We start from the raw sequence: 20,604 nt of genomic DNA, 5'->3' as shown, positions 1-20,604 counted from the left end.
GCAATACCCCGTCACAACGGGTTGCAGGGGATCCGGGTTTTCGATTGGCTTTTGAAACCGTGGACAGGGTTTGCCGTCTGTCACTACACTGTGAATGGAAAAGTGTCACTGAAAACGCAGACATTTTTGCAGGTTTTTTTAATTGATTTTTTTTTGGTGTCTGCATTTTCTCTGGCTCATGGTCGTTATCACGCTTGTGTCCTGTGAGTCGATCCAACTGAGGCTTGGGGGGCCGGGGTTTCCAGTCTGAGGTAAGTGTCCCTTTAAAGGATTATTCCGGTTTAACGCAACTTTGGTTCTTTTTCCACAGTTTCTGGCCATCATTCCTATCTGGAATAATAAAAGTACTCGCCAGTGTATCTGCTGAGATCCGGGAATGCAGCTTGCGCCATCGAACAGCGATGATGCAGCTTCCCCAGATCTCAGTCGTAGTCTGCAGCGTGCACTTCCGTCTGCCCCAGTGTCTCCCCGATGCTTCCACTGGGGGGCATCAAAGTCAGACGTCTTCAAGTTCTGCACACAGTGGCCTTAGGTGTGTCCCGGTGAAGATGTCAGGGCTGCTGCAAGAGAGGACCTGAGAACCAGACCTCCTCCGTCTGAACTTCACAGGTTTATTTTTACTTCTGTACTCGACATTGTTGATTTATTTCAGCGGTAGAAGGACCAGGAGGAGGAGGAGGTTGTCTCTAAGACTCAGAGGACAAAGTCATGGTCCGCTTCCGTGTCCACATCCAAGGAAACCGCCAGCATTCCTGCGTGTGTTTGCTACATCGTCCAGTACTGTCCACCAGCTCCAGTCACAGGTAAGAATGCATTTAAACACACACAAGAACCCCCCGGATTATCAGGGAAACATTAGAGTAAAGTTTCATCGGAGTGTTTCCACTAGAAACCACAAATTCCATTGATATGCAGAACCTGTGTGTCAATCAGCTTTTCTTGAGGTTTTTCATAAAAAATAAATCATGCTTTACATACGGCACCTTTATTGACATTCAAGGAGTCAGTTTTTTGATAGTTCAGTGAAAATGTTTGGGCAGTTCTCTGGTCCACTTTACTGAATGCAGTTTGGTTTGAATAAAATAAAAAAACGTGGGAATTTAATGTGGGAACTTCCTCTCCTGTAGTGCTAACTGTATACAAGGTGGTGAAAAGTGGTGGGTTTTTTAATAAATACAAACATGTGTTTGTTACGTGCACACGTGGTAAACTGGTTTATTTAATTATTGCCAACCTCAAACTTTCAATGTCAGTTAGCTACTAACACAGGTAAGAAAAAACCAAGAACTACTGAGGTGCAGTGAAATAACCACATCTGAATAAATAATGGGATTTCAAATCATATCTAAAATGTATAATGTTTCAGTAGAATTTAAAAATTACTCTGGATAATCTAGTTTTGTCTGTTTGTCACAGAGGCGTAAATAGTTTGGATAAACGCAGACAGAAAAGAGCATCGGAGCTGTAAATGACTAGTCAAGCTGTTTGCTGTTGCATTTACTGTAGACACTGTGTGTTTTATAATTTTTTAAGGTAGTTCTCAGTGACCTATTTGTTGCAACATGTCAGAAAAATAAACACAGATGTAGATGGTAGTTATTCATTTCTCACTTTTATTGTATTCATATGAAAAAATACTGTGCAAATCCCCAAACCGAGTCCTTGGGGATGGTCAGATATTCAGTGAAAAACACAAAGAGAAGGAAAAGCGATTTCTCTTCACAACAGCATTGCAAAACGTTTACTCGCTCTCGCACACACACAGAGTAGAGACATAACACCCGAGTACGGAAAGCCAGAGGGAGCGTTAGGAAAGCAAGAAAGTTGTGATCGTACCATGACGAGCTCGATGCCTTCAAATCAAGAACAGCAGAGAAATCGTGTTTGTCACCTCTGGCTTTCCGTACTCATGACTCCAGACCACCATGGCACGCGCATTGTACGGACAGAACAAAAACCCGCAGCTTTCACTTGCGGCTGGACCAAACAATAATGTGCTACTGTTCTCACAATTCTAGTTTTATCAAAACCTTGCCAAAAAAAATAAAAAATAAAAAAAATCACACAATGTTAGTCAAAAGAAACATTTGTACACTAACATCCTCATCTATAGATGCTAATATTGGCTGACTGTAACATACAGTACAGTGGCTGGACTTGAACAACGTTCTCAGAAACCGTAAAGAACAGAATATGTACAAGACAACACGAAGCTCCTCAGAGAAATGCAACATCTGCACAAATAGCAGCACATCGTGCTTTTCCTGCAGAATCTCTCAGTATCGCATTTTGTTTCAAATACACACAACCTCTCGATGTGTTTCGTGTCCATTATTGCAACACCGGGTTGAAACTACGTAATCAACAAGATTTTTCCTTTTCAATATTCACACTGCGTTAAAAATACCCAAACTACAAAACATTAGATCAAAACCTCTGAAGTGCTTTTAATAATCCAGAAATGACAAAACAAAAACAAAACAAAAATCTCCAAGAAAACTGATCTGAGGATGAAATCCAGCGTCACACTGACATTAAAGTATCAGTGGATGAACTGATCCGGACCCATCAGAGAGCTTAAGATGGATTCTGGAGACCTTCACTGGTTGAACACAGGAGAGTGTTGCGGAGTTGTGTAACCTCAGAGACCACTTAGATGATATAAGACACAAAAAATACACTACTTGAGTGTTAATTCTGCTTTGCCCCCTCAGTTCCTGTAACATCAGTTACATTAATGCTACAATACATGATTTTATGTAAAGTTCGTTAAAGGAGCTTTCAGTAACCCTGTCCTTAATTTTCACTACAAACTTTGCGAGCCGGGTCGTACAGCATTGCGTCCCCAGATGCGTTGTATAGACAGAAGAAGTCCAGATACATTAGAGATGTGCTGATACAAGGAGCTAACGTGATCAAATGGATGTGCATCTAAATCATCGGTGAACAGATGCAAAGAGGCGTGTTTGCGTCATACGACACCTACTGCGATAAAGGCTCAGTCCTTTTTAGATTAAAGCCAATTCCAGACCAGAGGTACCTTCAAAAAACACTGGATTCAGATTGCTTGTTTGAAGAAGAGTTTGGGGACCTGTCAGGTCTCAACATTCACATGCTGTAAGCATCCTTAAGACTTAACGCTGGGCAGCGTGACTCGTGTCAGTTGGCTGCTCTGATGCTTCCACTCACACGAACCAGCTTTAGCCTCAGTTCACGCCACGCCTGGTGAATCTGCATCTGTTCACGCCCACTCGCGTCTTGCCCTGCATCTAAAACTTTCCCGGCATTCTGCGTCAACACATCGCTAGACTCCAAGACAGCGCACCACAGTTTGTACGCCTCTGAGTGGCAGCGGTAGTAAGCGCCGCCCTTTTCACTCTTGCGAGGTAAACATTGGCAAAGAGCTACAAGCTACAAGGTATTCTACCTGGTAGGTAGGCCTCCATAGATTTGATTGCCAGGTACATTGGGCTGTGATGGAGCAAAAATATGAGCAAGGATCAAGACTTTTACTGGAATAAACTTGTGCTTCTTTGTCAGAGCTCCCTGCATTTCCACTCCCGCTCCACCAAACACAGGCGCTTGTGTTATTTGGTGCAGCACTGAACGTCAGTCTGTGTGCAGCCCTCATCGTTCCATGGGCTCCACTGCTGTGATTCCCTGAGTGGTTCCTCTGCAGTCACGTCTCAGTACATGGCCTCCGTGTCTCTGATGCTTCCAAACGACAGGCTGAAAGTGCTTCCCAATCTCTTGGCGGCCCCGCCGCCTTCTCTCTTCTTCTTCCGGTTCCAGTTCAGCAGGGAGGCAGAACTCTGGCCCTTTGCCCCGCCCAGCAGACGCTGCCGAGTGTTTTCTTTATCGCTGCAGTGGGACAGCATGATGGCCCTCCTCTCCACCTGCTAACACGCACAGGTATTGTCCGAGCACACATCAACGGAAACAGCGGCCCCTGGCATCCCAAACACACGCGCATGCACTCTCACTTACGTACCTGTGTATCATGTGAGTGTAAAGTGACCACACTGAGCTCCACTCCTCTGTCGCTGCAGCTCTTCAGCATGTGGACAACGTCACCATGTTTGGCCCATTTACAGTCCTGTCCGTCCACGGCTACTATGTAGTCTCCTTCCCTCAGTCCTGCCTCCTGCACAACACACATTAGGAAAGGAGTAAAAATCTACATCCTTTGATGATGACAAACAAGTTATGCATTTTTTGCATTTTCTAAGGGGTTGATATTCGACCTTTCGCTAAGCCCCGCCGTTGTGGGAGCTAGCGTGGCGCCCACACCGTCACTAACTACACTCCTTGAAGAAATATTATCCGATTTTTGGGATGTTGTGTGTGTTTGAGGGATATATCCAGAGATGTCAAGGTGACTCAGCAGCAAAAGCAGGTTAAAAAGATACAAAGATTTGTTTGCCTCCTTTATAGCCTTTATTGGTCAGAAATATATTATTGCAGATTTAATACACAAAGACTAAAATTGTTTTCATGCTGATTTTAAAGGTAGATCAAACTCGGTGTTTAATCTGTGTTTCCAGATTTTACAGGGAAAAAGAATATTTTGATTAAATCATACCCCTGATCAGATTAACATTTAATCTAGTTTAAATTGATTTTCAGCAGGATTTCATGTCCCCATGAACCGAAAACAAGGTCGTTTTGCAACAAGTACAGCTCAGAAAACTCAAATGAGCTGCGTAGATGCAGTGCAAATGGTTTCTTCACCAAGACTTCCATTATGAAGTTGTTTTTTGTTTTTTTTCACCCAGAGAACTTTTCCCCCAAATGTGCAGATTTTTAGTTTTTGAGTAACTTCTGTCCGACCTGCTTCTAACCATCTCATAGTTTTACAGAATGTTGAAGACATGAGCGTTGCTGCTGCAACTGATACACATAAAGGGTCAGTGGATTTCGTCTTACGGCTGCACAGCCTCCAGGTACCACTCCTGCCACCAGGACGGGGGAGTCTCCTCTAAGCGTTAGGCCCAGTCCACCTTCTCCCCTCTGCAGGCAGATCACTCGCACCGGACCCCAACGAGCCCGCGCGCAAAACAGTGACAGAGGCCCCTGCAGCACAGAGAGGACTCATCTTCATCTCAAGTACCAATAGTTGCTACAGCATAGTTTAATGGCTATAACTTTTTTTTGTGTATTCATGTCTGCAGTGTGTATTTACTCCCTGAGGGACGTACTAGTCTTTGGAAGATATCAGTAACTTGGACTGTAGCGAAGTTGGGTGCGGTGATGTCTGGTTTCTGGTGGGTTTGAGCTGCCAACAGAAGAAACCAAAATCCTTAACTGTCACTTCATCATCGATTGAATATTATGGGTTGTAATATTGTAGACGTGTCTTACACTGTATCTCTGGAGCCTCGGCGGTTTCGTCAAAGTCGTCCTCTCGGTCCAGCTCTGAGTACTTGTCCAAAGAGCGTTTGTGTGTGAGGGACAGCACGTCCTGCAGGATGTCCATCTTCCTCAGGATCTTACAAAGACCATGGACACGCATTGCCTCCTCATGTCTTATTACTGCGCGCCGCAGGTGAGCTTTACCTGTGCACATGTAAACAAGATTTTTTTTTTTTTGTTAAAATGTGTGATTATAATTTTTACCCAAACTAGCGTACTCGGCAGATGACATTAACCAAATCTAAAAAAGAAACACCTGTAAAAACCTGTAAAAATTCCTTTGCACGAAGTTGACTTTCATGGCAATGTAATTGTTACTAAAAGCAGCTGCTACCTGGTGATTTTTTTTTCCCTCTGTAACGACTGGAGGCCTCCACTGCTTTAAATTTGGACTAGAGAACACGGCCCTGGTTCACATGAACTCACCAAGCTTTCGTCTTTTTTCAGCGTCTTGTAGAACCTGGCTGAGTGAGGGCCCTGCAGGAGTGCTGACATAAAACTGGAGGAAAGCCTTCTCTGCCTCCTCCTCCTCAGCAGACGCTACAGAAGAAGACATACCAAGTTAAAATATGCGTAGCTACTCTCAATTGTCCTGAGCAAGGATAGTCGAAGGGTGAGCCTTGAGTTCAGTGGTTAACTCCTGAGTGCGACAGAGAAATACCAGTTTTCTCTTCATTATAACTAATATCGTTTCATGATCCTTTAGCTAGTAAAATTAATTCAAAGCAACCTTACAATTTTCTAAAGTACTACTCGGTTCTCTTCATCACAGCACAGTGATTAATATTTAAGAGTCCACACTTGCAAGGACCACATTTCGCTGTGTGTCAGGCAGCCATTAAGGATTACTACAAGAGGAAGCAGGAATCTAATGCTGTTGACTGCTGTTTTGCCTCTTTGCAAAATGTTGACAACGAAACCTGATCTATAATATCAGTGCTGAATTTTTCCATCACTTATTACTTAGTAAGATAAATGAATGCATTAATTCTGAGAGGAGCTCCCCACCTCTACTGCACGTTTATTTAAAGTGAATGTGTGTGGGTTTAAGTTTGTTAATATATAAGTAAGTAAATGTCTTTGTGTACATATCTCTTACATTGTTTTGTTTTTTTTGTTTTTTTTAAATTGAACTTCTTACTTACACATATGGTCGCAGAGTGCAACAGCAGTGTAGTAGTGTGAGAGAGCGCGGAAGTGTTCAGATTTGACCTGAACCATGGACGCCCACGAAAACGGCACATAGTCCTTCATCAGAGGCTGGGTCATGGTCTGCTGCACTAACAAGTAGACGTCCGAGACCTACAGGACACACGTGTAACTACAGAGCGAGTATCACAGGATATAAACCGTAATGACACAGACAAACCAGAGGGTTTGGGCTCACCCGTGCAGCCTCTTGTGCCAGGCGGAGTTGGCACGTGAAGTGTGCGTCCTGCGTTGTGAGCGTGACACGCTCAAAGACGCACTCCTGCACCTGGGCAACCATCAGCGGGACCAGCATACAGAGCGATGGACCGCTCATGTCCAGACTCGGAGCATTGGAGAAATTATCCTTAAGGTAATTGAATGCACCTAAACACGCGTGGAGGACATTATATGGATCAAACCCTATTTTATGAAATTTTACATTCAATTATCAATAGACAGTATATCATGATTTAGTAAACTTTACAGGAATCAATTGAAATTTTTTTTTACATAAAACAACTGGACAGGAACCTCTGTTTTTTGGATAATTATCAAATGAACCACCTACTAAATTAAGGTTACTTCATCACTTTGATGCAAACAGAGCGTAAGTACATATAAATACAAATACAATTTTGCCATAAAGCTGTCCTGCTCATTAAATTCATTGACACCAGAGACAATAATGGGACAGATACCAAAGCAAGAACGGTATGTCAAAATCCGCCATTCAGGTGCCTGATTGCGTTTTGGGTTTTCGACTGCTGATCAGACAAAGCAAGACATGTAAAGATGTTGTCTTGAACTGTGGGGAAACTGTGATGGACACCTTGAACTGTTTAAAGTAGATTACACAGTTTATAGCGGAAAAACGACCAACCGTTGACTAAAACATTCTTAAAATAATCATTAGTTTCAGCAATAGATTAATGTACGCAAATAAATTTAAATATGAACAAAATGTACAAAAAAAACTATGATTTGACCATAAGGTAAACAGGTTCAACTGTTATTGTGTAAAACAATGCTCCTGTTATGTGTGGGCATCCGAACTGTGTGGTCTCACAAAAACAGGTGAACAAAGCTAGTGGAACATGCGTTGTTGTGTGTTGTTTCGGTACCTGCAGCTCGCTGAAAGGCATCTATAGCTCGGTCTATGCCAGCCGTTGCAGAGCGGTCCTGCCGCGCTCCGATCTGTGTGTACAGAGCACCGATGTTGAACAACACACTTCCTTTCTCGAAGGCCAACGCACGCTGACACGACGGGACGCCCGTCAGAGAGTCGTACCTGAGAGACCGATGAAAGAGATGAAATTCTACAGCGAATTCTATGACTGACCTTTAAATCAATGTCTTATCAACAGTTTACTTCTGTGAGTTTACATGATATTTCATTTACCTCCATGCAATCCATCACAGAGGTCACTTGCATATAAATATGTACAACTGCCTGTTACCCATGTACCAACTCCTTAAAGCTGAGTTACTGACTGAAGAAAAAAAAAATCTGCAAAATAAAGTTCCACTTGTCCATTTTTAACGTACACAACCAGGCTACCTTATTGTTTGTGCATAATTTAGTAAAAGTGTTTACATCCTACCAGTGGAAGTGAACGCCAAGGTTCCTGTGTGGAGGGAAGAAGCGCTGGTCCAGGTAATACAGCTGGTTGTAGTACTCCATCAGCAGCTCCAGACCAGCCTGGTTACGACTGGGTGTACGCATGGCCTGGCCCAAGGCAACACACACAAATATACTTCTAACAGACACACTGCAAATTTCCTACATGTACATTTAAGGCTTTTTTTGAAATACCTGTAATTTTTTTCCTCTTTTTCTACCGCTGCCAAACTAATTTTCCACAACCAACTTAATAAAAACAGATCTAATACTCAGTCGGACGAATGTTTGTTTTGTATCAAGATGTATGAGTGTCTTTATTAACCTGTCTGAGCTCCATAAGCTCCTTGAGCTCCTTGTCGTAGAGGGAGCTGTCCTCTCCGTAGTGCTCACAGATGAAGTCCTGTGAGAGGAGACGGACAAAGACATGATGATAAATCAGCTTCACAGCAACTAAAAACCTTTTGTGTACATGTACGTATTTTATAGTATGTAAAGAAACTGCAGCAGTCTTTATGAAGCCATGCGCCTCAATAATAGAAAACAGCAGAAAAAAAATTGCCAAATTAAGAGGTCAAGCTGTTGATAGCATACTATCTTGACCTATGTGATGCATCAAATACCGAGCTAAGAATCATTCACTAGAATCACTTTAAAATCCTTGACTTTGTCTGTGTTACAGTGCTTTCACTGCACAGGTTTAAACTCCTGCGTGTTTGTGAGCTGCAAAAAAAAAAAAAAAATCTAGCTTGGCAAATACAAAAGGACATTTTCATGAGCAGCATTTCTGAGAAAATACAGTATAACTTCTTAGAATTGTTCACTTAACAAAAGGAGTGCAAAAAACTTGTGGATACGAGATTGGTTCAGTGTTTATAGAATAAATCAGGCCAATTGATGTTCAGTATATTGCCTTTAAAATTAGTGTCAAAGCTCAAAACACTACTTGTACCATGAGGCTAACAATGTTCCCTCGGTACTTGTTCTAAAATTTTAAATACAATATTCACTGTTTCATTTGGACCTGTATAATTTTTCTCTAAAGGAAAAGGAAACTTGATAAATGAGACAGATCAAGGGGGTGAAACATGAGTGGATGGATGATGTCTTCACCTGGATAGAAACTGTGAAGTCCACCTCTTTGGTTTCTTTTAAGCCGAGCGGGATCATGGGAACGTTGACAGCCTCACTGTGAGAAGAAATAAATTTAGTATGTGTCTGTTTATCTCTGTCACAGATCACACTACATCAACACCAACATGTACACACACAGCGCAGGCTTCAACCACCGTCAAGTCAGCACTGCCATCTGCTTGTCTTCAAACCCAGCAGGGACACTGCTCAGTGCTTCATCCTGCTAATAAGCCAAGCTAGAGCCAAGTATTAACCCTTACGGCCCTGACATCCCCCACAGTCACATCCTCCCATTCACAGTGAACACAAACAGACGCACACGCCACAGGGTCATTAATGACACTCTAATCAGGGGATTTATCCCTCCCATGACCCGGGGCTGCACTGGGAGGAATCTCCTGGCTGTGACGGACTACACACAAACAAAACGTATTTCTATACTTGTGAGGACCCTCACTGACATCATTTCCTAGCCCCTTACTATAACCTCGACTGAACCCCAATTCTACCCTAAACAAAGTCTTTACTGCCAAACAGTCTTCTGGCGAACTGAGAACCAGACAAAATGTCCTGGCTCTCTCGTGGTCCAAAACATAAATTGGCCCTCACAAAGATAAATGGTACAAGAGCACATGCACACCATGCTCAGTGTGACTGCAAAAATTTAATGGATGCTTGTTTACGCCAATTATAATTCTAAGTAGTCTAATGAGTGTGGCCTGGAATGCCTGGTACAAATAATAAATGGACCGTGATTTACGTATGTGCGTGTCAGAACCATCTACCTGTCTGTCTGGTAGACCTCCATGTTGCTGTTGAGCTCCTCCAGTTCTTCTTTCAGCAGCTGCAGGTTGGAGTTGACGAAGCTGAGCTCCAGAGCAACCGTCTCCTTCACCTTGTTGTTGGTCGTTGCCCTGCAGGGGGAAAGAAAAAAAAAAAAACACACACACATGGTCAGATCTCATCCTTCATTAACACTAACACGTTTAACTGACTATAACAGAATACAGCAGGCATCAGCTTCCAATGTGACAGGACAAAAGGCGAGATATTTTGACTTTACTCCGAGTCAGCATGATACCAACTTCAAAAGACAAATCTGAGTTCTTGCCATTGAGCGGGAGAAGGTCCAGCCATCAACATGACAAACACACACACCTCCTAAACCAGAAAAGATCCTGGTAATTGGGCCAGAAATCTGGCATTAACTAAGTTCTATACCATAACCAATATGCATTCCCTTTGGATCCTATAATATGTAGGTTCGTTAGTATCAGTCCTTGAGTTAAAGAATCAGAAACTGTAATTGTTCACACTCAAGATAACTTACATCAGTCAAGAGTTAAGCTTCTGATTTAAAAAAAAAAAAAGATTCCCTGGTTTCAGCTTCTCAAATGTGGATTTCTGCCGTTCTATGTTGTAAATTGAGTATCTTTGGGTTTTTGACTGTTTGCCGGGCAAAAACTTTAGTCTGGATAATTATGATGAGCAACGTTCAGCATTTTCAGGCATTTTATGCACTAACTGAAAAAAAAAAAAAAGATCAATTCATGAATAGATGAATTGATAATGAACATTAGTCTCAGCCGTGAAACTTAATCATTTTAATGTGATAGCGAGCGACCAGTTTTGCGTCTCCCTACTTCATTTGTTTGACATTTGTTGCTAATGTTGTTGTTGTTGTTGTTGTGAATTTGACAATACACACAAATGTCTGGCATTTCTGTAGTAAAAACTGTGCCATAATTCAGCCACGCAAAGAATAATAACTGAGCTGCCGATGTCAGCACCGCAGTACTTGGACATTATGTTACTTTGTCGTACAACCTACTGCAGGTGTAATTCTGCATCAGTGGATGTAAGCAGTTCTTACAGTGACAACATAAACACAGTAAGCAGTGGACTTTTCTTTCACAGAAAGCCTGTCTTTAATGTATGCATCTATTTCTCCACCCTCTCCTCCACCATCCCCTGTTCGTTCAGTCCGAGACTCTCCACTCCTCCTCCAAACACAGGGGGAGGGTCTTGGTGCCATGTAAAGCCAGCTCACACTGCCGTGTGTGTGTGTGGGGGGGGTGTTGAGATTAGCAACACTCAATGTTCCTGGAAATCTGAGGCAACACCGGGTTACCATGGTAACTAATGATATACACTTTGTTGGAAAACTGGCCAAGAAAAAAATCCCACTCATTATGCAATCATTAAATTTCCCTGGCTCGATGATAAAAGAAGACTCAGTCGTGTGTGTCTAGAGCACAAACAAGGCAACTACAAGGACAAGATGAGGCTGAGCGCTGGCGAGGGGAGGCCTGCAAACAGCACTGTGTTCACAAGATAGGTGACATTTTGCACATGAATGGGTCATTCCGGCAGACTTTTCAGTCAGTCTTCGCTTTCAACTGCATCTCCATGCAAACATGTGAAAAGAAAAAATAATACAAAGCAGCAGAAATAAATACTAGATGCAGGAAACACGGATAGTTTTCTTCATTTCAGAGTCTCGGTTTTATCTGATAAAAGGAGTGATTCACGGTCTTGGTGCTGGATGAGTCATCAGGAGCATAATCAGGTGGAAGACTTGGGAAGGAAAGAATAACAGAAACTGTCAACGGCAAAGGTCAACTATGACAAATTCATAGAAGTAGCTAGGTGTGGCTACGTTTAGGCTCACTTTGGGCACTTAAGCTAAAAAAGTAGCCCTTCACTCACTGTGCAAACAGGCTGTAAGAGGTGAAGATGAAAACATACACTAATCCAACAATTTGATCACAGGGCCTTTTGCCTTTCACTAAAATGTCATGTCTGACAGGCTTCCTTCGTGTAATCCTTCTGGGAAAATGGTATTCTCCCATTTTGTCTCTCTCTCAATTTTTGAGCACATTTTGCCTCAAGTGACTTTTGCTCGTGCAAAAGTCACTCATCTGACAAAAGTCACTCATCTGACAAAGTTTCGTAGAATTTAAATTGGTGTCTTCACTCCAGTGATGGCAAGACACACACAGAGAAGGCTCTCTTGTCTTTTACCAAATCAGACTGCTTGACAGCATCCTGCCCTCCACCAGTCTCTAATTAGACACTTTTTGATTGTAGGTTAAAGTCAAACCTGCTCTTTCTGCTGTATCCAGTGTACTCATCATTGATGTTAAATTACTGATAACATCAATAACTTCTGGTTGTTCTCAGGTGCTCTTTCTCCACTGCTTACACTTTATCAAAAATATTTTTCATTTGAATTCACTCCTTACAACTGTTTTTTTTCTATGAGGATTTTTCCACGCGTCAGGGTGCTTCACTATGGTGACCAGCATTAACACAGACCCAGACATCAATTTGTGAAAAACTGGCAGACCACTCAAGACCCGCCTGAAAAGAACAAAATGGAACATTTTTGGATATGACTTGTTTTTTTGTGGGGAAAAAACAAAGGAGGTTTGAACAAAGCTTTTTCTGAATCGGGCCCTGTGGAAAGATCATGGAAAAGGGTTGTACCAATGTGAAGATACTTTACCCTTGGAATTAAAAACAGCTGTCAGCTGACAACATGGCTTTTGTCAAATACAGTAAAGTACATCTAAATCAACTTTTGGTTTATATACTACAACAGGCCTTCTATAACTGAACCAAAAATGCGTTAACTTTATCGTAAAATTCTGAAATGTTTAACTGAATAGATTTTAAAAAGTTGATATACTCTATGTATGTACAGTAAATATGATGAGACATGATAAATTGTCCAGACCTTATATGAGACAGATGTTCCAAAAACAGTATTTTAGATTTTTTTTGGATTAACTTGCTTCTGCGTCTTCAAACACATGACCAAACTCGACTCAAACATGACGCTGAAGCTCACCTTTGAGCTCCTTTTAAATAATGTTAATCTGTACAGTTAGTTCAATTCACATTCACCTCTCTTTGTCACTCTCTCCTGATTTCTCTCTCTCTCACACTCACACACACACACACACACACACACACACACACACACACACACCTACAGTATATCTAGGATCAAGCCAAGGGCAATCTGATTAGTCAGCTTTAAATGGGCTGCCAAATATCCCCTTCACACACACACCCACTTGCACGCACAACATACTGCAGCTTTTGAAGGAAAAAAATGGGTCTTTCTTAGTAGAAAGTATCAGAGAAGCTGAAAACAAGTTTTTTGGTCACTAACGTATCATAGTTCTGTAGTAACCAAACTAACTGCCATGAAGGCCAGGATCAAACTAGTTCCTGTCCCTCAGCTGAATTCCCACAGAGAAACAAACTCTGCAGCACACAACATGACATCTGCATCAGCCAATCACAAACCCTGATGAGTTACAACCCATCTTTCATCTGTAATTAGCATCTCAACCCCCCCTTCCCGTCCCACCCACAAGCACTCATACCATGACCCAATTCTATAACAGTTTCAGAGTGAGTGAAGTGAAAAAGAAAGCGAGACATGGTGTGCGTGCGTGGACTATTCCAGTTGACTGGAAAGGGGGAGGATAGAAAAAAAAAGGTCTGATGGTGCCAGACAAATAAGTGGGGGATGAGCTTGCCAGGGCTTCATTGGAAATCTCTGCATGGGAACGGGACGGGAGGCGGACACAAAGCCAGCTGATTACAGGCCGGCAGGCTATGTGGGGGTCCTCTTTGTCTCTGTGACCCAGCGTCCCAATAGAAAGGGCAGGAGGACTTGTTTTATTTCCCCTAAACTGAGTCATCACCTTTTAGGATAACAGCCTGAAACCAGTCAAAAATTGAGCTGGGAAGAGAGATCCAGAAAAAAAAAAAAAAAAAAAAATCACCACCTGTAAAAGAGGTAGTCAAATCTAACTTTTAGTGCTGATACAATCAGTTGATTGATCAATCAACAGAAAATTATCTGACAACCTAATTAACTTAAAATAATGAATTAATTGTTTAAGTCAGTAATATTCACTGGCTCCAGCTTGTCAAATGTGAGGATTTGCCGCTTTTCTCTGTTTTACATTGGGCCAATGATTATGTTCAAATGATTATATTCTTGATTAATAGTTTGGTTTTTATGTCAGAAATTGGTAAACATAAAATGCCCATCTCGGTTTTTTAAAGCGAATGGCGATGTCTTCAAATGACCTTTTTGTCTAACCAGCAGACCAAAAACCCAAAGACATTCAGTTTATTATCACATTAGACAAAAATGCAGTAAATCATCACATTTAAAGAGCTAAAAAAAGTTCATGTTTGGGTGTTTTGCTTGAAAAAGAACTAAACAATTCATTTATTATCAAAATAGTTATTTCCTTTCAATAGAATAATCCATCAATGGACTAATCGTTTCAGCTCTAGTTTTATATACTGGTTAACTAATATCTTTGGATTTTTGACGGTGTGTCAGACAAGAAAAATAATGTCTGTAAATTTATAGAATAAAATAATTGAGACACTAAACAACAATTAAATAACTGTAAGTAGTAGCCCTGCTATCCGTCATCCATCTACCCCTGAGAAAGATCTTTGTGAAAACTAATTAGCTGTAGCCAAACAAGTCCTGGGATAATAATGAGGGCTGCCCTTGGCTGTCCGTTAATTAAAAGACACTGTTTTTTCTGGGTTGATCTTATTGGATCCTGACATGGCACTACTGAGGTGGCAGAAAGTAACTCCTTGCTTTAATTTAGTGGCTCCTCCCTCTACTCCAAAGTTGAATCTTTATGAGTAAGGGAGCGTCAGCAAACTCCTCTGCAAGTGTGTTTTCAGACTTTTGCGCCACGGGCTATTCATGTTGTAAATGTTCTCCAAACCGCCACAACAAAAGTGCAGACCAAATGTATGCACATACATTAAATGTATACTTTCAGAATCTGTGGTAATCTACCTCTGAGTGGATAACGAACACGAACAGCCTGACAAACAGTTAAGGAGAAAGACGGGGGGGAGAAAGCAAGGGCACGGAGAGATGGAGAGAAGCTGCCGAGGATAAAGATGATGCTAATGTTCTCAGAGAGAATACTTTGATGTTCTGCCACCGTTTCTTTTTTCATTTCCCTCATTTCTTCACCAATAAAACTCTTGCATTCTGTGTAAATGACAGCCTGCTGCTTAAAAACTCAAAGCTAGCACAGTTCAGTTGGGTGATTAGCCCTGTTGGTGCTCATGCTGCAAAAGTATGCAGTGTTCAATTATTGTTTTGCATGAGGATTCAAAAATTACTAATATAATATGAAAAAAAAAGGAAGAGAAAACACAAACATCTACAACACAGAGAAGACACACAAACAGGCAGACACATAAACACGCATGTTCACCCACAGTGAACACAACAAACAGAGCCATAAAACTGGGTGGTGCTGGTATGTGTGTGTTTTGGAGGGGAGTGATCTCTGACCTTTTCCCATCACTGGACTGCACCACAAATGTGACAGAGCCAACAAGTTAACAAAGAGCACGCCAACACAGAGGAGATCAGAAAACCATTTATCACTACATCTTAGAGAGGAGAAGCTGATCTAGTAGAAAATGAACACCATGAACAATGAACAATGGTCCACCTTACTACTACAGATGTCACGAGAACCAATACTTTGGTACCAAGCCAAAAAAAATCTAAAAATGTCACAGTACTTGTTTTTGTCATAGGTACTGCAGATGGTATTCTTCTGGGCCTGATGAGGGCAGCGTAATAACCCTACGAGCGTTCCAGTCTCACAAATGAAGGAGTAGAAAGGAGGCAGACACAATAACAACAACACGTGCAACGGCAGCAGCAACTGCAGCAACAGGTGGACAAAAACACGCCAAGACTCGTTGCCATTGAGGCAGATCATCGGGGACGTCTCTCAGACACACAAAAGCCAGTATGCAATCTGTCACAGAGCATTTCGAACGAAAGGCGGAAACACTTCAAACTTATCCAAGCGACAGGCATCCTGACCCTGTACACAGAATTCAAGATGAGCGAGTTTCAATTGTTTACTTTACGTGACAATATTTCAAAATGTTCATATCCTGAAATGTGACAGTTTTTGTTTGTGAATTACGACAGCTGGCATCTTTTGTACCAATGCTCCACACGCAACGTTCACAAAAGCTAACGTTGCCTTGTTTAACGTAGCGTTAGCTTATAACATGAGCTGGCTGCTCATCATGTTAGTAGGCTACCGTCATTACCATTCAGCGCTTTTCTAGTCTTACTGACCAGTCAAAGCGCTTTACACCACAGGCCACATTCACACAGCGCTCTTTTCCATACATACGGCGCTTTGTACACACACACACACACACACACACACACACACACCGATGATAAATCGGGTGTAATTTGGGGTTCGGTATCCTGCCCAGGGACGCTTCGACATGCAGACTGGAGGAGCCCGGGATCAAACCACCACCTGAGCCACAGCCGGCCTAAGTGTTGTAGTGATGCAACTTATTTTCAACATGTTGTAACATGGAAAAGTTACAAGCTACATCAAAACGAATGCGGAGCAATGTCAACAATTTCACGCTAAACTTTGACTTCACAAAATATCGCCATGTATCATATAATTATCAAAATACAATGTACATCATCAGTCATAGTTATAAAGAAAAACAGCCGCCTGACCCGTCCCAGCAGCTCACCTGAACAGGTTCTCTGCTCCGGCTCTCATGCGCATCTCCTTGTTGATCTGCTGGTTGATGCGAGCTCGTCTGTGCTGCAGTTTACTGCGCTGAGTCTGAGCGAAAGGGTCACATCCCTGCAGAGAAAATGAAGTGGGCGAGGAGGCAACAGAAGTGATGAGGTAATGAATAATCAATTACAGCAACAGATCTGACAATTTTATTATCCTCTTTATACATCAACTGTATTATCAACTCCATTTCTCGAACTCCAAAGAAAATCACCATTAACCAGTGGATTACTGTATTAATTAACCAACCAGGGTCAACCAAGTTGGAAGCCGCTGGTGGAGTTAACGTCAGGTAACTAATGTTTTCACTCAATGATTCTCCTCTACATCAGCTACAGATAAAGAGACACAGTCTGAGAGAGAGGAACAGCAACCATTGGGAAAATATCACTGAATTGAGAGACAGCAACATTTAGACGGAGACCTTGACACTCGAGAGGGATACTGTGACCGTTTGGGAAATTACTTTGAGTATTACTCTTGAGTAGTTCTAGTACTTTTTCAAATATAATTTCCAGAAAATAAACAGCATTGTATTATACATGGCCAATGACGCAGGTTCTCCAGAGTAGGTATTGAAGAAGACTGCTTTATTTGTCTTTTTGGACGTCCCATACAGCCCAGGTAGGACATCCAAGAAGACAAATCCACAGTGGAGTAATTTCGCCAACAACTCAGAGTTTCAAATACATCGTTGTTCATCATCTAACCAGTTGATGTGAAAATTGTTTTTGCTGTTTGCTGGTTTACTTGTCCAACTTATTTTGAACATCCCAGCTAAATGTTTAAAAGAGAAAACATCAGAATAAGATTTTACATCTACAGTACATGTTCCCACAAATATACTGTGCATATACAGGGATAGATAACGGGGAACCCTTAGGGACTTATTTTTTCAAAGTTGAGCTTCCACAGTAGACTTCACATGGCTTTAACATCAGTAAACTATTGTATTTTATTGTTGGAGCTTATTGGTAACAAAACAGTACAGGCTGGACAGAAAGCTGCCTGAGAAGCTTACTCCAGAGGAAAAAGTCCGTGTTGGACAGAAGAGCATGCCAGATGTGATGGGTGTGTCCCAGAGCATGTCAGAGATGTGGGGTAACTCAGGGCTCAGGAGAGGAGAGCCTTGTGGATGCTTAAAGTCGAAATAAACTGACATGGTTCAGCAGGAAGAGAACCTGCACCCCAGCAGGATCTCATGTTTGATAGAAAAAGGACCTGGTAATATGTCAGAGCTGTGTATCCACTTGAAGACTGAAAGGCCTCTTAAGTCTCGCTTCAACAGGCATTTTGCCAGCAACACCCAAACAGCTTCACCACAGCTGACTGGCGAGAGTCCGCTCTCTATAAAGTCAGCAATCTATCACACAATTCACCACCGTTTATAACTGTTACACAGATAAACAGATGAACAATAACATGACAGATGGAGCAGCTGTGCTGTAAACATGCTGAATACTCCCTTTCCTTACCCTTGTGGCTCCTTCCATCACCTTCTATATCCCTCTTGAAGCCAATTTGTATATAATATGGACTGTTTCCCATTTTCTCACACTCTCCTTCTCCCTGCATCTTTCTTGTTCCCTCTCACCCAGTTAAGGTGTTTGTTTAGCATGCACACGTCAAGTAATCCTCACAGTGCCTGTGTGGATTAGGCTTCTGGCCGAGCTCCCACCTCTGCCCCACCATCAGGAGGGCAAGAGAGTGGAGGCTGTCCGACATCTGTGCAGGTAAAGTCGAAAAGCCTTTGTCATAAACCTTCGGTGTCCAGGTGACTTTCTCTAAGCACGGATCTCGTTTTGCAGCAACACAGAGACGAGCATGTAAACCTTTAAACTACTGTTACAATAGTTTACAGGTTTACAACACAACACAGTTTTCTTTGCAGTAAAGCAGCAGAAGGTGAATCTCCTTGCTTTAGGGCACCATGTCTGTGATCATTATTTATTTTCCATCCATGCTTTCAAAACACGCCCACAATATCTTACTCAAAAGATCAGCTGGACCGGACCAACAAAACACATATTTTCCCACTTATGTTTAGCGGTGTCTAGCAACAGTTCTGGTTTTATCTGCGGTGCTCTTGAGACACCTACCTCTGAGATTTCTGCTGCTAGCCAAAGACAGAAGAAATTCGACCGCGGCACATCTTACCACAAACAATGGAACCATTTGATACCAAAGAAACTCTCCCGATTAAAACAGTCCACAACATGTATGTGGATTATCCTAAGTATGGTTGGAATTACGCTTTTGTGAAGCTACACATGTGAAGGGTTTTATAGGTAACTTAACTTGCAGAGGTTTGCAGAGGAGCTGACGCGTGCACCTCCCAAATTTCAACAACACATTGTGGAAAAAAAAAAGTGAGGTTGTTTTGTTTTTTCTTTTCTTTTTTTTTTGTTCCTATGTTTCTTCAGTAATACTGACCTAAAATAAGGTAATAAGATCAACCGAAAGCCATATGGAATTGAATCAACCAGAGTCAAAGCTGACACTTGTTGAGAGAGAAATTATCTTCACAGTTCAAGGGTTCTTTTACCATTTTTTTCACGTTACTGACATCAAGTATCCATAAGTGAAACCGGCTTTGCCAAAGGAGCTTCGTGTGGAAGGGCTGTTTTCGTGTTTATTTACAAAAGAGGAAGGACTTGGAGCCAATGCCACCCATGGGAGACATCCAGAACCGTTTTCAGACCCTTTCCTCAAGTTGGTCACGTACCTGCAGTGTGTGCACATGTATATACGTGTTTGAAACTGTGTGTTTCCAGGTGTCTCACCTTTCGGATGCTCCCGCAGTGGCTCCCCTCTGTGGGTAAGGTTAAGGGGATGTCGTCGTCCGAGGCACCGTCTGACAGCAACGTTTCAAACTCTCTGTGGAGAACACTGTCAATATATATATATGTGTGTGTGGTTTGTTTTTGTTTTTTTTTTACTGAAAAGTGTCACATACTGGCCCTACATCACTCTGTATTTCAAACACATCTCTCACATCAGGAAACAGCGTTCACGCCAACAATATGTAACTAAAAACGGTTATGTTAGGTTAGCTAACGAGTCGCGGTTTTACCACTTGCCTTGTCGCAGGTTCCTCCATCGTGAAGCAACGACCCTGGCGGCCAAAACGTCCCTACATTGTCCCAGCTTTGTATAATCTGTGTAAAGTCGGCAAACGGTAGAATACAACAAACTACTTTTCACTCCTAAAAACCTCGTTACCCTGCGATACCACCTCCTCCTCCGCTCGCTTTTTTCTGACTTGTGTGCGGCTGCAAGGGGCTTATTCGCCGAGGCGGGTCGCGAATGTAGAATCTAGCCAATCGCGTTGCAGTCTGTGAGAGCGACAGTAGATGCAGCAAATCAGAGGGAGGATTGGGGCCGAACGACAGCCCGAACTGACCAGTGACAAGGCGCTCCAGGCGCCCCCCTTTGCCCCGCGGGCCGTTGCCATGACGACGCCAGGGCTGTGGCTTGCGTGTGGGCTCCGCCTCCGCGTAGGGACTGAAAACACGAACATAAATACAGTATAAATAAAGTATAACTTCATTTCCCGCAAAGAAAGATTTATAACAACAACAACAACGACAATAATAATGA

The 20,604-nt window shown here is 42.3% G+C and overlaps 1 protein-coding gene across 2 annotated transcripts; it reads right to left on the bottom strand.

Moving 5' to 3' along the window:
- Positions 1-1,616: 1,616 nt before the first annotated feature.
- Positions 1,617-20,253, bottom strand: rhpn1 (rhophilin, Rho GTPase binding protein 1). Of its 2 annotated transcripts, none has more exons than XM_040129710.1 (16): positions 20,085-20,253; positions 19,788-19,881; positions 16,955-17,070; positions 10,141-10,269; positions 9,335-9,410; positions 8,547-8,624; positions 8,205-8,329; positions 7,725-7,891; positions 6,800-6,987; positions 6,558-6,714; positions 5,839-5,952; positions 5,362-5,556; positions 5,199-5,275; positions 4,927-5,073; positions 3,992-4,144; positions 1,617-3,899 (listed from the first exon to the last, which is right to left on the bottom strand). In XM_040129710.1, the coding sequence occupies exons 1-16, from the start codon at positions 20,102-20,104 to the stop codon at positions 3,687-3,689; spliced, it is 2,049 nt and encodes a 682-aa protein (XP_039985644.1). In that variant the 5' UTR covers positions 20,105-20,253; the 3' UTR covers positions 1,617-3,686. The 2 variants fall into 2 exon arrangements, with proteins under 2 accessions (XP_039985644.1, XP_039985645.1); XM_040129711.1 differs by having other exon boundaries at positions 1,618-3,896.
- Positions 20,254-20,604: the final 351 nt, after the last annotated feature.

This window comes from Xiphias gladius, chromosome 6 (genome assembly GCF_016859285.1).
Source record: "Xiphias gladius isolate SHS-SW01 ecotype Sanya breed wild chromosome 6, ASM1685928v1, whole genome shotgun sequence".
Classification (NCBI taxonomy): Eukaryota; Metazoa; Chordata; class Actinopteri; order Istiophoriformes; family Xiphiidae; genus Xiphias; species Xiphias gladius.
This window is presented reverse-complemented; position numbering and strand designations above follow the sequence as displayed.

Bases quoted from the DNA above. Each gene is read 5' to 3' on its own strand.
- rhpn1 (XM_040129710.1), bottom strand. From the start codon at position 20,104: ATGGAGGAACCTGCGACAAG. The intron at 9,411-10,140 runs GTAGATGGTTCT...TTCTTCTCACAG, and splicing joins GAGGTCTACCAGACAGACAG to TGAGGCTGTCAACGTTCCCA. The intron at 7,892-8,204 runs GTAGGATGTAAA...TCGGTCTCTCAG, and splicing joins CTTGGCGTTCACTTCCACTG to GTACGACTCTCTGACGGGCG.